At 42.5% G+C, this 15,162-nt stretch overlaps 1 protein-coding gene across 3 annotated transcripts in view; it reads right to left on the reverse strand.

Annotated features, from left to right (window-relative positions):
- The window catches only part of LOC118770489 (signal peptide, CUB and EGF-like domain-containing protein 1), a 92,283-nt gene that overhangs the window by 24,960 nt on the left and 52,161 nt on the right, over positions 1-15,162 (reverse strand). For all 3 annotated transcript variants that reach the window (XM_036518205.1, XM_036518204.1, XM_036518203.1), the window contains 2 exons: positions 11,308-11,424; positions 36-158 (listed from right to left, as the gene is read on the reverse strand). In XM_036518205.1, coding sequence (XP_036374098.1) covers positions 36-158; positions 11,308-11,424 — 240 coding nt within the window. The remainder of the gene's footprint in view (positions 1-35; positions 159-11,307; positions 11,425-15,162) is intronic.

Below are 15,162 nucleotides of genomic sequence, written 5' to 3' on the forward strand. Positions count from 1 at the left end.
CTCAGTGAGGTGATGGGCAGGCCTCATTCACTCACCCTGGCAGGTACGCTCGTCGGTCAGCAGCTTGTGGCCTTTCTGACAGCTGCACTCAAAGCTGCCCACCGTGTTCCTGCAGAAGTGGTCGCAGCCGCCGTTGTTCTCCTGGCACTCGTCAATGTCTGCAGAGAGAGGGAGACAGAGAAACGGAACGCAGAGAGAGAGAGAGAGAGAGAGAGAGAGAGAGAGAGAGAGGCACAGAGAGAGGGAAGAAGACAGAGGAAGAAAAGGAAGAATCTCATCTGTTATGATTCTATTGATATCAGGACTGCTAAAAACACTAGAGAGCTGTTACATCTTCAAGCATTCAACCTGAGTTATTCCAGTGAAAATGACTGCAGTTGGCAGCTGGAAGACATGCTATCTAAGCCACTTAAAATGGCGGCTCTCAGGAGTGGACACCAAACACAGGCCATCTGAGCTCAGCCTCAACAGCAAAGAAAGGTTATGAGCAGCTGTGTCAGGTGACATGAGGATCACATCTTCAGCTGCAGCTGGTTTCATATAGAGGTTTTGTCTCAGGAGTAAGAACCATAACAGGTTAAACAATTCCATTCAACAGGACCCAGACATCTTCCACCTTCATGGACAAAGGCTGAAAACCTTGTGTAAGGATCACATGAGGAATACCTCCGCCACTTGCTAAATCCCAGTGGATCTCCCTGCTTTTCATATTGGCCCAGGTTGTTTTAGGACAGTAGGTTCAAAAGTAAGTGTGGAACGTTTTGAGAGAAACTATAATGTGGGAGATACTAGAGATGGGGTTCAATCCAGTCAGTTTTATGGCGTCAAAACTCTCCTGATTTTAAATGCTGCTCCAATTTATTGCTCCCTATTTATCATTAATTTAAAGTGTTTTGGTGAAGTCGCTCAGTAGAAAGTTACACAACTGATCTCATTATAATTAGATCATTAAATCCATAATCCAATATCATTGGATTATGAAAGGTAATTTCAACTCTGCTCCAATGTTCATTAGGGACTGGGGACTCTAATGCCATTATTTCTGTATAGACAGCAAATACCAGATGGCAGAGATAAATAATAGCATTGCTGAAATGCAACTGCAAAGTAACTTACACAAGTAACTTACACAAACTCACTACCATTTTCTGTCCTTTTTTCCCCCACATGCAGCGGTCAGAGCCCATTAGGTGAGAGAAGCGGCCATATTTTTCAGTGGGGCAGAATGTGTTTCTCTGACACAGGTGAGGAGGAGAGTTAGAGAGCTTCTCAAAATTCAGAACATCAGCCCAGGGAAGGGGGGGGGGTGTTTTGGGTATAATATTCTCCTATGAGGGGTGGCGATGCTAGATTAGGCCTGGCTGGTGGAACTGACAGGAGAGCCGGCGGAGGACAATGGAAAGGCAGATTACATGCTATAAGCCCATTTTGATTGGTGTTCAAGCGATGAAAACTGCCGGAGATTAGCGCTAAAGCCTTTGAGCCGGGAGGAAGTCAAGCAGAAAACAGTATGGGAAAAGTGCCAGGAGAGGCACTCTCTGCGCCCGGGGCCGAGGAAGCAGGCAGGTTCAGCAAAGAAAGGGGCCGACGTGGAACAAAACGTCTCGGCTCCTCTGTGTGCTCAGGCAGCCCCCATTCCTAGGCTTCTGCCACTTATTACCATTCCTATCAAACTGACCGCGGGGCCTCTGGAGAGGAGGTGATCCCGGATAAAATGAAACGTGACAAATTCAATGCGTTCAGATGGACTGAGAATTTACGATACAATATCTCCATTAATTTTGTCCGTTTTGACATCTTTAATTTACTGCCATATTGGGTTGTAATAAAACCTTCTTGTATACTTGTGCTGAAGTGCAATGTAAATGAAATCATGAAATGTGACTATGCAGAAATACAATGAACCACTTAAATTACATTACATTAATTACATTCAGCAGACGCTCTTATCCAGAGTGACTTCCAGCACAAAAGAACAGAAGTGTATCCATTCAAGTTGAATGAGCAACAGTGTCAAACCAGGCTAACAACACTCCTAGACCAGTCAGTGTGAGCACAACACCATTCAAGCCCTACCACAAGTTAACCTGCGCAACCTGATTAGACATGGGAAGTTGAGTATACTACCATACAGGAAATCACTTCCAGAATAATAATGAACTACATGACTGCAGGTTTTACCTCCAGCTCCTTACCTGTCAACGTTACCTCCTTACAACCTATATAACACAGTGATAAGGACTTTCAGCCAAAGAACTAAATGAACTGAACCCGATGTGAAGCACACAAGCACTTACCAGACTACAGCCCCATGACTGTTTTCCCATGACCCCATTTCTCCACAGTCTGTATTTCATTCACCACTAAACCCGGAGACTACCGTCTACTGGAAACAGTGTACCAGTGCACATTTTCAAACCATGATGACAGCATGTAAGCAAGCATGCTCATGCACATGCACTGGGCCCAGCCCTGAAGCACTGAATGACCTTAGCCTTTTACAGTCTCCTCATGCCTATGCCACCTCATGGCCCAATGACCCGTAACCCCATCAGTGACCTGTCCCATCTGCAGGGAGAGTGTGTCTATCACATGGTTTACACACAGGTCAAAGGTCACCTGTTCTGACCTTTCCCCTTGGTCTCATGCTGCTCCTAAAAGAAGAGTTTAAAAGGCTGATAGCTGCTTTTTACCACACCATCCACTTCACTTCCATATTTTACATTTACAAAAGGACAAGCTGCTGATTGATCAGACTAACAGAGAAATGGACATGTCAATGAACTGTTATCTACTATCCTCACATCTGACATATTGACCATGACCCATGACCTTTGACCCACGACCTCAGGCTACTGCTCAGCTGACTAATGCTCCTCCCCTACTGCACCCTACTGTACCTGTTACTGTACTGCAACACCTTGGTAAATTAATAAATATGATCAATTTATTTTAATTATCAGGGCTTTCATTTTAAGCCAGTGAGAAATTAACAATTAACACCAACTGAGCTGAGAGGCATGAACCAGAATTAAGAAGAATTAAGAACTACAGAATTCAAGATTCTTACCAATCCACCCTCATGCATTACAAGTGTAATTAAAATGTACCATGATGTACTTTTTAAGTTGATTTATGGATGGCGAGAATTCATCCAATTTCTCTCCATATCTGGAGGGAAGGATGCTTTCCCAATTTTTCAAAATACACAGTCTCTTACTGACACTCCAAAATCATATCCAACCCGCCTCTACTTCAACAGATGCATGTGAAACGCTCAACAAAAACGTATCGTTGTCAAACAGCTAAAAATGCTGACAGTACTATGGTGGACTGCGGTGGATTTCATCTGACCCGGAAATTCACTTGACCTGGAAATCCACCAGGTTAGTTACTTCGGCTGGAATAAAACTGTCAGTAACAGCAAAGCGCACCGGAGCAGAAGAGAAAAGCCGAGGAGTTTCCAGAGGAAGACGCACAGCCGTCTGGCAACACACTGTGCTCTATGCTCGGCGCTCTGGTCCCGCCCACAGCCGCTGCAATCTGTAGACTCCCCTCACACAGTGCTGTCCACACAGCGGCCATGAACGCAGCCTGCTGTCATCGCGCCACTTCAGTTACCTACCCCCCCCGATTCAGTGGTCTGAACAAACACGGCGGTCACACAGCGCTTATGAAGCACTAGGTCTCTGATGTCATGGAGCACTGTGGCCCTGAGTGGGTTTCTGATACAGCTGTCACAGGAGCGGCTGTGAACGGACGCTTCTGATGCCTGACCGCTTGTCAGCACTTCCTGGCGCGTAATTTATTTGATTGCTCGCATCTGTGGTGCCAGGAGCGGAGTGATTACGCCGAACCTGGCACAAGCATTTTTAATGAGGCTGTTCTCATTAAAGCCTCAGACATATGTGCCATAACGAACACCCCTCCACAAGAGGAGCAAGAGAAGAGACAAATGAATGGTGACAGAGAACATGGCGTCTTTGTAAATCGGCAAACAGGAAAACAAGACGAAGTTATGTACAAACACAGTCCACAGTCACACAGCACCAATCAAAAGTTTGGACACACCCGATTAAGATAATGGAAAACATATTCAAAGGCATTTTGATCTAAAGACTTATGCTTAAATGCTTGAAATTAGTTTCTTAGACAAATATAAATAGTGAAGTTGATGTCTACGCACAAATTTCTTTCCAAATAAATCTTTAAAATATATATATATATTTATATATATATATTTATATTTATATATATATATATATATATATATATATATATATATATATATATATATATTTGGAGAATCTTAAATATAAGATACTTTTGATTTGTTTGTAATATTTTTTTCCACTGCATAATTCCATTTGTTTTATTTCATAGTAAAACAAAGTTTGTCCAAACTGTTGACTGCCTCTGTACAACTTAGCAGCTGAAGAAGAAAGGGACTACGTTTTTCACATTAACTCCTCTAGGTCTACTCCCTCTTCCACTCTGGTAATGGGGCTGGCTGCATGGCCGCCACATAAAAGAGAGGCTACACCACAACGTGATGCAAACTCTCCTTATCTCCCTGTTTATAACATGAGGGCGAGTCTCTGATGTGGTGCTTAAGATGTCTGTCAGGCCCACAAACCCACACAGACACCAACTATTACCGTCTTGGGTTTCTGGGATTTCAGCCAGGAGGAAGGCTGGGGCAAGGAGTCATGTGGAATAGGACTGGCGTGCTACATGTTGTACTACAGTGATCTGAGGTTAGCTCCTATTGAAAGCACAATGCTGATTTTATTACTGCACATGAATGTGGCTCTGAGCTACTTCCCCTGAGGCAAGTCAACCAAAATGATGATTATGTCTCAATACAACAAAAATGACCATCCATTATGTGAGTATGTCAATCAATTCAACCTGCCCACCTCGGAATTCCAGGAATGGAGAAAACCAGACAAGAATGTTAACATCCATCACCGCCAAAGGCAGTATGTCCTACAATGCACTGCAGTGGGATTTCTGTCTTTTCTTAAAGTCATGGAGTCACAGCAAAAACCCAAGTTGAATCAATCAAAATAAATAGGTTGTTAGATACAACTTAACCTCAACACAGGAGGCTCAGTCCTGGAACAACAGTTATTAAATACCACATGACTTATTATTATTATTAAATAAAACCTGGGTTGAAACATCACTAATCTGCTGAGGCAGTAATGACACCTAAGCCCTCCTGTTCACTTATAGTGAACAGTTCCTCTTCCTATCTAATGTCAGCTTTTGTTTGAATACAGTGGCATGGACAGACATGCAGATAAACAGAGAGAGAAAGAGACAGCAGAGACAGCTATCACAGACAAAGACTGCAGAGAGGCAGCTAACACAGACAAAGACTGCAGAGAAACAGCAGAGAGACTGCAGAGAGACAGCTATCACAGACAAAGACTGCAAAGAGACAGCAGAGACAGCTAACACAGACAAAGACTGCAGAGAGACAGCTATCACAGACAAAGACTGCAGAGAAACTGCAGAGAGACTGCAGAGAGACAGCTATCACAGACAAAGACTGCAGAGAGACAGCTATCACAGACAAAGACTGCAGAGAGACAGTGCTCTAGCCCTCTTACAGGCCAATCAGTACTGCCACCTCAGGCTCGCAATTCAGCACAAAGAATGTGAAATAAGTTGAGGTGGCTTGTCTCAGTTCTTCTGATTGCATAGAAAATTCAAAAAAAAATATTTACATATAAAGGTAATAAAAAGTAATACGTATGTGGAAACCAGAAACTCTACAAATAATTTCAAATGGAGAATAGAATAGTGTTTTCATAAAATGCAAGGTTTTTGTAGATTTTTCTCATATGCAGGCCTCAAGATGCTAATCTCTAAGAAATGTCAGACTCAAGACTTCAGAATATTTTCTTAAAGATTTGGATTGCCTGTTTTATTAGCTTTATGAGTAAAGTGCTTTGCTGTGTAATAACTGTGGCTATATTTGGTATTGTAGGATAAGAGGGACTTCACTTTTGTAAAACAATAAAACAAACAGCTCAAAGAATTAGTCATGTAGTGCGGTGTGTCATCTGAGGTGATCACTATTGGATGTTACTGTGTGGGATTATTGATAAACCTGATAAATATTATCACACTGGACTCCTGGAAACAGACCCTAAGCTTACTGCTACAGAGAAAGAGAGAAGCTTTATGCCATTTAATAGGGTTTAGGGAGGCATAAACCATGTTTAAACCAGGGGTCTTGGGTAATTATCCAAATACCTTTGTGTCCTGAACAGTTAAATAATGAGAGAGATGTATGTTTCCATGGTATTTTCAACCACAGTGCATCTACATGATGCAGTGAATATTGTTCACTTGATTTGCAGTTGTCTTTGGCTTTGCATTGCAACTCAGTTTCAGGAGGAGGTTAGATCTCTTTTCTACTAATGTGCCATACTATGACGTTCTGAAAAAAGAAGAAAAATCAAAGAAATCTGTGGCATCATATCTGGTACCATTTCATAAGGGCTCACACCATGTATGGAGACAGGCACACCCTGTACTTTAAGACTGTATGACTTAATGACATCTTACAAAATGCATATTGTATTGTTACAAATTTAGGCCCGTTAAAAAGATATAATTACATACAGGAAATTCTACATTTCTTAAACAAAAAATGTATCTGCGTCCATGCCACGATGCAAAAACATTCTCTCCACTTTCCTTCCTGCAACACAATCACTGATGAGCTTTACAGTGGCAATCCCAGAAAAATGCTTTCAACCAACCTACGTGTATGTCACTCTGGACAGCATGTTGCCGGTTATCTGGTGATGCATGGTAGGCAGTTTCTGTGTAGTTACTCCACTTAGTACTAGCTCCTTCCTTGTTCCCAGGTCCTGCTTCCACGGTAGACACACATGTGGTGCTCAACATGATTTTTGGAGTTCCTGCTCACCTTCGAATTGTTTGGGTTTGTAGAGGCAATGTAATGGATAAGGGGGGGGGGGGGGGCACTTCCTGAAAAACACAGCCGCAGTGTCTCGCTGGGGATGTGAACCGGCAACCTCCACGTCTGGCGCGCTGCGCTGTAAACAGCGCTCCACATGCTGCCTATTAGGAGCTCCCACGCCGGAGTCGGGAACAGTGTAATGACTTTCAGGCGTGCGGCCATGTTGTGGGAAGAATGCAGGCCGGCGTTAACCTGCCTCAGGTGCCAGTACGCGTTATCCACCTGAGCGAATTGGGAGCTCGTGCTGAGGAGACACGGGGGTGGGGGGGTGGGGGGGCATAACTCATCTCCAGCCCACGCCGCCGCAGATGTTCCTTATGATCACACATCTGGAAACCTTTCAGAATCAGTCTTTTCCCACTCCCCACGCCCCCCAACCTCCACCCCCTATCAGTCGGCATACGAACCCCGCAATAAAACAACTCCTCCATTAAAGTGTCTGTCATCAAGAGGCACATACATGTCTCAAATAACATTTATCAACATGTTGTGAGTTAAAAGTTTCCTAAATAGTGCACGCTGAAAGAATAATGGTACATGCGCACGACCGCACAAGCCAGAGAAGGGTCACAGTGCCCAATAAACAAAGAATTTCTCTCACCACAGTGCCAGCCACTATCACAAACATCAGCTTTACAGGTGCTTATTTCCACTTCCTCCATGTCATTAAACAAACAGGTCCTTCCGAAAACCATCATCCATTTCAGCTGCAGTATTGGTAGATTAAAATGGTAATGGAGTGTAATGATAGAGACTTTTTCTTATTGCTATTCTGGTTTGTGTAAAGGTTTGATTCTCCACTTCCTAAAGTCACATTCCTCAAAGCCGAGCTGAGGGAAAAGTCGCATATCTGAGATATCCTACAGAGTCCTGTAATAAATCGAGTGTAATTTCGCCGATTGGCGAGCTCTCTAGTACGTGAGCGCACACGGGAGCAGAGGATGGGATGCCCAGATGAGAAAAGCCAGTTCAGATCACCTCCTCGCATGCTTCTTGATTAGCATCAGAGTGGGCAAAATGAGGTTCCATTCACAGCAGCTTTCCAAAGACTTTGTGAAAAAATTCTCCTGCAGCCCCCCCCCCCCAACTGATCCCTGAAGTTCTCCCACAAGATCAACAAAATGGCTGACACAGCACTGGCGCACCATCATTCCCGAGATAACACTGTCCGCCCTATAGACTTGTGTTCACTGTTACCACAGCGACAGGCCCTGGTCAGGAGAGATATGGTCAGTTTGACTGCTCTCAACTGGGAAAAGAAATAAAACAAACCAGGGAGTTAACTGCTGACCTCCTTCCAGCATTTCCGAGATGTCATGGACATCAAGCAGCAACCAGATATAGCAAAACATCCCAAATAAGACGATATTTTACAACGAATGAATCCCAGGTCAGTCTTTTAATAACAAACGGGTATCATGAGAATGAGTTGGATTTTGTTGTTGCCACTGTGGTATATATTCTGGAAAATCAGAACGCTATCTCTGATGAAATGTAGGCTTAGAGATGCTGCAAGCAGGCAGTGCTCTGTATTCAAATGAACCACCGCACTAAATCAAGTGGCTTTTTATTGCCTTTTTTTTTTTGAGGAAAACCAGAAGGTTGGAAGAAACCCACTGTGAGGACATCCACTGTTTTGCAAAGTGTAAGGCGAAAGCGGGGCAGACTGTCAAAAATCCTTGGATCATCGTGAATCTCAGCTCTGTTGGGACAGTCAACTGAGCTGAATCGAAACCCCAGGAGGCAATTACCTAGACTGGAAGAGGTAGCAAAAACATGTTGGTTAAATCTAAGGCTAATGTTGAATTGCGTTGGTGTTATCTTCTTGTTATGGTTATTAGTGTCATGATTACTAAGTATACCTGTTGCTTATTTAACTGGAAGGGATACACTTCTGTTCTCCTGTGCTGGTAGTTGCTCTGGATAAGAGTGTCTGCTAAATGAATGTAATGTAATATCAGTATCTGACAACTGAGAACATTTTTCTCTCCACTTCAGGTACTGCGTGGTAGGCTTCCTGACACAGAATAGCTTCCATGCCTCTCACATGACACAAATTAAATTATTGAATTTTGCACATTAACCAATGAGGTTTCACACTCCTTAAGATAACACTAAGTGTATGTGCGTGTGAGATGCATGTCTGGATTAGGTGATGAGGACAGGTAGGATTTTTCCTATTTTTTCTGTAATGATTAATGGCTTGTCACCTCCCAGAGAAGGCTAACATCACACAATTTATTAAGCCCTGAGGTAAGGGGAGTGAAATTATCTGGGCGGGACTCAGCTGGACTGCCTGACACAGGCTCCACATCTATCCATCTCTACCCCCCCCCCCCCCCCCCCCCTTGGTCCCCAAAAATTGATAAGGACAACTTTTTTCCTTTGTGTCAAACATAAATGCAGCCTTGTCTAAGATACAGATCACAGTGAGCAGGAACGAAATTGCTGTTTGGTGGAACTTGACATTGAAATAACATGGGATAGACACTGGAATAGACAGGAAACACAAAGTAATTGTTTCACATTTTTTTCCTCAGAATGTCGAGCAGGGACAATCTGAACAGAGCCTCTAAACATTAAATGCTGTATCATATGGTACGTATAAGAAGCTCTATGTACCCAGAGGACATTATTTGGGTGCTTTGTAAATTGATATGAATGTGTCTGAAACAGCAAAGACATTTGCTAAAGCAATGGGAAACAGAGAGCTCTGTCACTGGATGACATCACAGTAAACAAAGGTTCCGAGCAAATTCAGCTGCATGGTTTGTGATGTTAATTATGATGTCAGAAAGATGGTGATGTGATGTCATGTGAAGGGATGATTAGCAGAATTCTTGACATCCAAAGCAATGGGAAATGTACATCACTGCCATCAATTGGTGTATAAGGAAGTGTAAAATTAATTAATCAAATAAATCTTTAAATTAAAATCATAGTTGCTGGTTTTCCCTTTAAATTTCAGAGCATTTCCTTTGGTAATTCTTTTATAAACAGATATAGGCAGGTATGAATAACCACGGAGAGTGTGGAAAAGCAGAGCACTTCACAAAGCCACAGCTAGGTGGCGTCCTCTTTATGTTGGAAGTGAGAGGGCCCAGGCCTGAGGGCCTCACTGTTCAAACAGCCCCAAGTTTGCCGAAGTGTCTCGCTGCGGACCTGAGATGGCTCATCCCAAGAATTTCCACATGTATGTGCAACATTCTCCCCCACCTGAAAACCCTTGGTGCCCAGACACAGGAAGAGGTGGCCGGTCACATGACAGAACTGCATAGCCATAGTAACCCTGCTATGACAGTCAGACATGTTTGCCTGCACATCTTTAATACATGTGGAGTAAGCCAAGCCTCACAGCTTCTCAGCACCCACGCTTACCCACCAGATTCAAAAAAGCATGCGTGCGCACACACACACACACACACACACACACACACACACACACACACACACACACACAAACACACACACACACAAACTAAGCCCTTAAAGCCACCCTGCCATATCTACTGCCATCCTCCTAGTATAAGACACAACCCACGTAATGGCTGTCTGCAAGAGGTAGAAGAGCAGTGCTTCATGTTGACCAGAGGGACATGTGCACTACTTGAGATGAGCCGTTGCAAAGTGAAAAAGTAAACCTGTCCCTGAGGCGATTAAATCAGAATTGTCTGAATGCTAAATGTCTAACACACACACACAGGCACTTGACCCCATTTACTACCAAAGGGCGCACTGCACTTTCCTTTAGGACTGCCTGACTCCACAGTCTGTTCCTGTCAGCAGGCCATGGCATATTTACAAGGCTGCCTCTGAGCACATACCACTGCATATAAATTGTTTTATTTTCCACTCAGTGACCCAGAGGTCAAACCGTTTAGCTCAGTATTTATTTACAGAAACCCTCTGCTATTTTGTGCTAACCGATCCGAGTTAACTGATAGACAGCTGATCCAGAGTTTAAGTTGACTGTGAATCAAGGTAAGAGAGAGAAAAAAAAATGTTATCAAGGTCACTGAAGAAATTCGTAAGTAGCAGAATGCTTTACGGGGGGGAAAAAAAAAACACAACTACAACAATGTATTAGTGCATTCCACGGCAGGACAGTCAACAGGCCAGGTTGGTTTTGCCCCCAGATCACTCAGATAACCTTCAGGTATCATTAAGAACAGGAGCCGACTGCAGTGAAGATGTTGTGTACATGTAGGAATTACAGGACCCAATCTGCGCCAGAGCATTCGAGAGTACACTTTAAGACAAACACACACGCCTGAACGCACGCATGCACACAACTGCGCACTGACCTTTGCAGGTTTTCCCATCCGGCTGCAGGGTAAATCCCACAGGGCAGCTACAGCGCACCCCGGTGGCCGTGTCCTTACATGTCCTGTCACATCCACCATTGTTCACTGCACAGGTTTCTGTGTAAAAACAGTATAAAGACAAGGGGAGGGAAAGAGAACAATCATCAGATATTAAACAGAATTTAAAATCCATGTAAAATCCATATTTGCACATATTTTATGTATACCAGTGGCTGTTTTTTCTTTCTTGCATTCTTATTTCTGCTGTTGCTGTCTCCTCCACTGAATCCTATTGCATATCATGGCAAAGTTCTCCACCAGTACAATGATCACACATATATAAAAATTTCCCCCCAAAAAATAGCCTTACAAGCAGCATTGTGCTGACAGAGGGAAGGGCTCCTTTCTATAGTCAAGTAGTCAGGTGACCCAAGTCTCTCGGAATTTTAAAACATACACAACATCATCAGTGAATGTACAATTAAAGGAAAATACTACATATTTAAAAGATGAAGGAAAAATACTGTACATACAGATATACTTAAAAAATAAACATCACTATTCACACATGCATGGCTTTAGAAAATAATGTACATGGATTATGGGTATTCGTTAATTGTTTTTGCTGTGAGTTTGAATGATTATCCATGACTGGCTGTAATACAGTGTGTTCGGGTGACTTTGCTGGAAGCACAATCAACATCAACTCATTAGATGTAGTTAGGCACAGCTGATGAGTTGATGTGACTTGTTAAATGTCATTTCTGGTAAAACAAAAAAAAAAAAAAAATCAATTAAGGAAAGCACAGAGTGGGAGCATGTACAATTTGCCTTGTTCATCAAGAGAACATCAGTTTCGACACAATGGAGGTTTCACGTCATGTCAGTACACAGCTGCTAATGTTTGCGCTATTAAAAAATATTTAATCACTATCCAAAATCCATGTCTTACATTTCTAGAAACTCAGAAATTGAGTCATTGTAGTTAAGTAACTTGGCTTAAAACCAGATTGATGCAGGTTCTACTCCAGAGCCCGGCAATCATGGCATCTGTCACCCAACACTGTCATTGAACTGCACACTCACAGACATTTGTCCAAAGTTCAGTTCACATTCTCTGTTCATTGCAGACCTCCCTGCATTTCGCCCTCTTTCAGACCTACAGCTCTTCACATTCTATTTGCCAACTGATGGCTGACTTGTCTTTTCATTCCCAAACAAAACACCACTTGCACCCTCAAGAGTTCATGAAATTAACACAGTGATTAATTGAACTGAATTGACCACATACCCAGCTGTATATGTGATTTTCCCTCCTTTCTAAATTGTAAAGAAGAATGTATTTAACAAATACTTGCACTGCGTCTATCACAAACTCATCGACAATTCTATAAAAGCTCCAGCTAGTTAAGGGACACAGAGCACCTAAACTAGCTCCCCTCACTTTTTACCCCTCTCCCTGTTCTGTTGATTTTGTATAAGAGTGATTTTCCTCCCACTCTCACTGGTTTACTCTGGGGTTAATGTTTCGCCAAAGGCTATGATATCTTTTGCATGAGCCACCAGTTCCCTTTCGTGCCGTTTGCCTTAGCTTTGCTCAGTAATTTAATGCATTTTATACACAAACACAGAGAGGATAAAGAGTCTGAATCAAGCTTGACACCAAAAATTCATCACAGCAGGTTTTACAGGTTTTTCCTAACGGTGTACAAGTTGGTCTAACTTGCATAAAATTCTTGCACATGTCAGTGTAATTGATTAAACAAAGTCATTTTTTACATCAACATTATTACATAAAAAATCATAAAACTAGATACTGAGTGAGTTCTAGCTCCCCTCTGAGTTCCTGAGGTCAGTTGATAAAATTGCACCCCTCATGTATATACCATTGAATACACAGCTTTCATATCAGACAACAGATAACACATGTATTGTTTCATGTTGATGATTCTTGCCAGCATGATTTAAAAGGATGTTGGTTGATCAGAATCCAGTCTTTTTAATATTAATGATGACATGGTGTGTATGGTGACACACTGAATCTTATAATATTTCTAGCTTAGTATATGTGACTACAACTGAACAAGTACATCATTTTTGTTCAATACAATCACTACTGGAATTTTTTGGAAAAAAAAAACTTCTACATTGTGATGCTACCACTGTTTATTGACTTATGTAAATGAAAACAATCATAAATGGTGGAATGCAGCCCTACAGAAAGATCATCTTGGTTTAGCCAGCAATCCAGTTTGTTCTTGAACATCTTGCAGAAGATTCTGATCACCTGGATGAAAGAGTGAACTGACACTCACTTGTGGTTAAAAACACTGCCAAACCTTTCAGAGAATAAACTGCTGAAACTGGTAGAGTTTTTTACTATTTATTTGGGATCCTAACAATGTATTCATTTAAGGTATCAGCTTTAATTCTTTGGGGAGACCCTAATACTCCATGTGAAACGCTCTTCTTTGGAGTCCGCAACTAACAAGATCCAACTTCAAAACAGCGCAATGAGTGCCAGAGTAAAGGCGGTAACGAGAAAACAAGAACACAAAAAGAACACAGCAATTTTTAACAGCACTGATCCAGGTGGGGAGCTGAAAGATGACAGCATTTCCTTTGAGAAATAAGTATAAAATTGTTACATCCTCTGAGACATGCTAAATGCAGTACATTTATGATTACGGACCTGTGTTTTTTCTATGCCAGTGTTTCAGAGCTGTTGTTCTGGTCTCGCGTTCCCAACAGGATATGTCAGTAACTTTGTAGTTAATCTGTAGTTAATTATTCTGACTGTCTGACTGTGCAGGCCTAGTCTAGTGAATGAAGTATCTGTATCTGTGCAGACTGAATCCAGAGGCCTGGAGATGGCGGCTCACAGATGCTCTCCATCCAACCTGACAGAGCTCCAGAGGATCAGCCAGGAAGGATGGGAGAAACCCAAACCCAAATCCCAAATCCAGGAGTGCAAAGCTTGTACAGACTTACCCAAGAAGGCTCGACGCTGAGATTGTTGACAAAGGTGCTTCTACAAAGTGCTGAATGAAGGGTCCAAATACTTGTGTAAATCAGATATTTCAGTTTTTGATTTTTAATAAATGTGTAAAAATTTGTTAAAGTTTTACTTTGTTATTATGGGTTACTGTGTGTAGACTGACAACCAAAAGAATAGATTTAATTCATTTTAGGGTTTTGAATACCTTCAGAAGCCACTGTACACACAGACTGTGACTGTAAAGAAATACTGGAACTATAAACTGCTACTTAGCAGAGGCTGTCCTTCTGAGAAGCCCACCAATGAGCAGAAGCTGTCATGCTACATGCCTGCACTTCCTCCACAGTATCTCTAAAGCCCTCATGGGAATATTTCTCAAGGAGCATCATTTCAAGTGGTTAGACCCGAGACTGAAGTGGAAGGACACCTAAACCGCTGTAAGGGCAACGAATAGGGAATGGAGGTGGGGGCCACAATTAGAATGATTTATTTGCAGTTCCAGCCTGTAAATTCAGGTTAAATAAATCAGGTTCACAGAATTTTACATGCAACAGTCAGTACGGTATGTGAAGCTGTGGTGTAGGGGTCTAGATGGGGTGTAGAAGTGAAAAGATTATCCATAATAGCCACTCAGATTCCCGCTGAAGGGGATGGCAGCCTCACCCAAAGTAACTGGCCTCGTCATTTTTAGGATTCTATTATGCAAGATGATTTACAATGAACACGAAAGACGCCATCATTAGGATGCAGTGAACACGTTCTCCCTGTACACTCCCTCACCAGCTGGCCCTGCCCCCCAAGGCAACGCTGTACACAGGAATAGCACATCCTTTTATACACTGGGTGTTTCTCCCCCT

This window comes from Megalops cyprinoides, chromosome 23 (genome assembly GCF_013368585.1).
Source record: "Megalops cyprinoides isolate fMegCyp1 chromosome 23, fMegCyp1.pri, whole genome shotgun sequence".
Lineage (NCBI taxonomy): Eukaryota > Metazoa > Chordata > Actinopteri > Elopiformes > Megalopidae > Megalops > Megalops cyprinoides.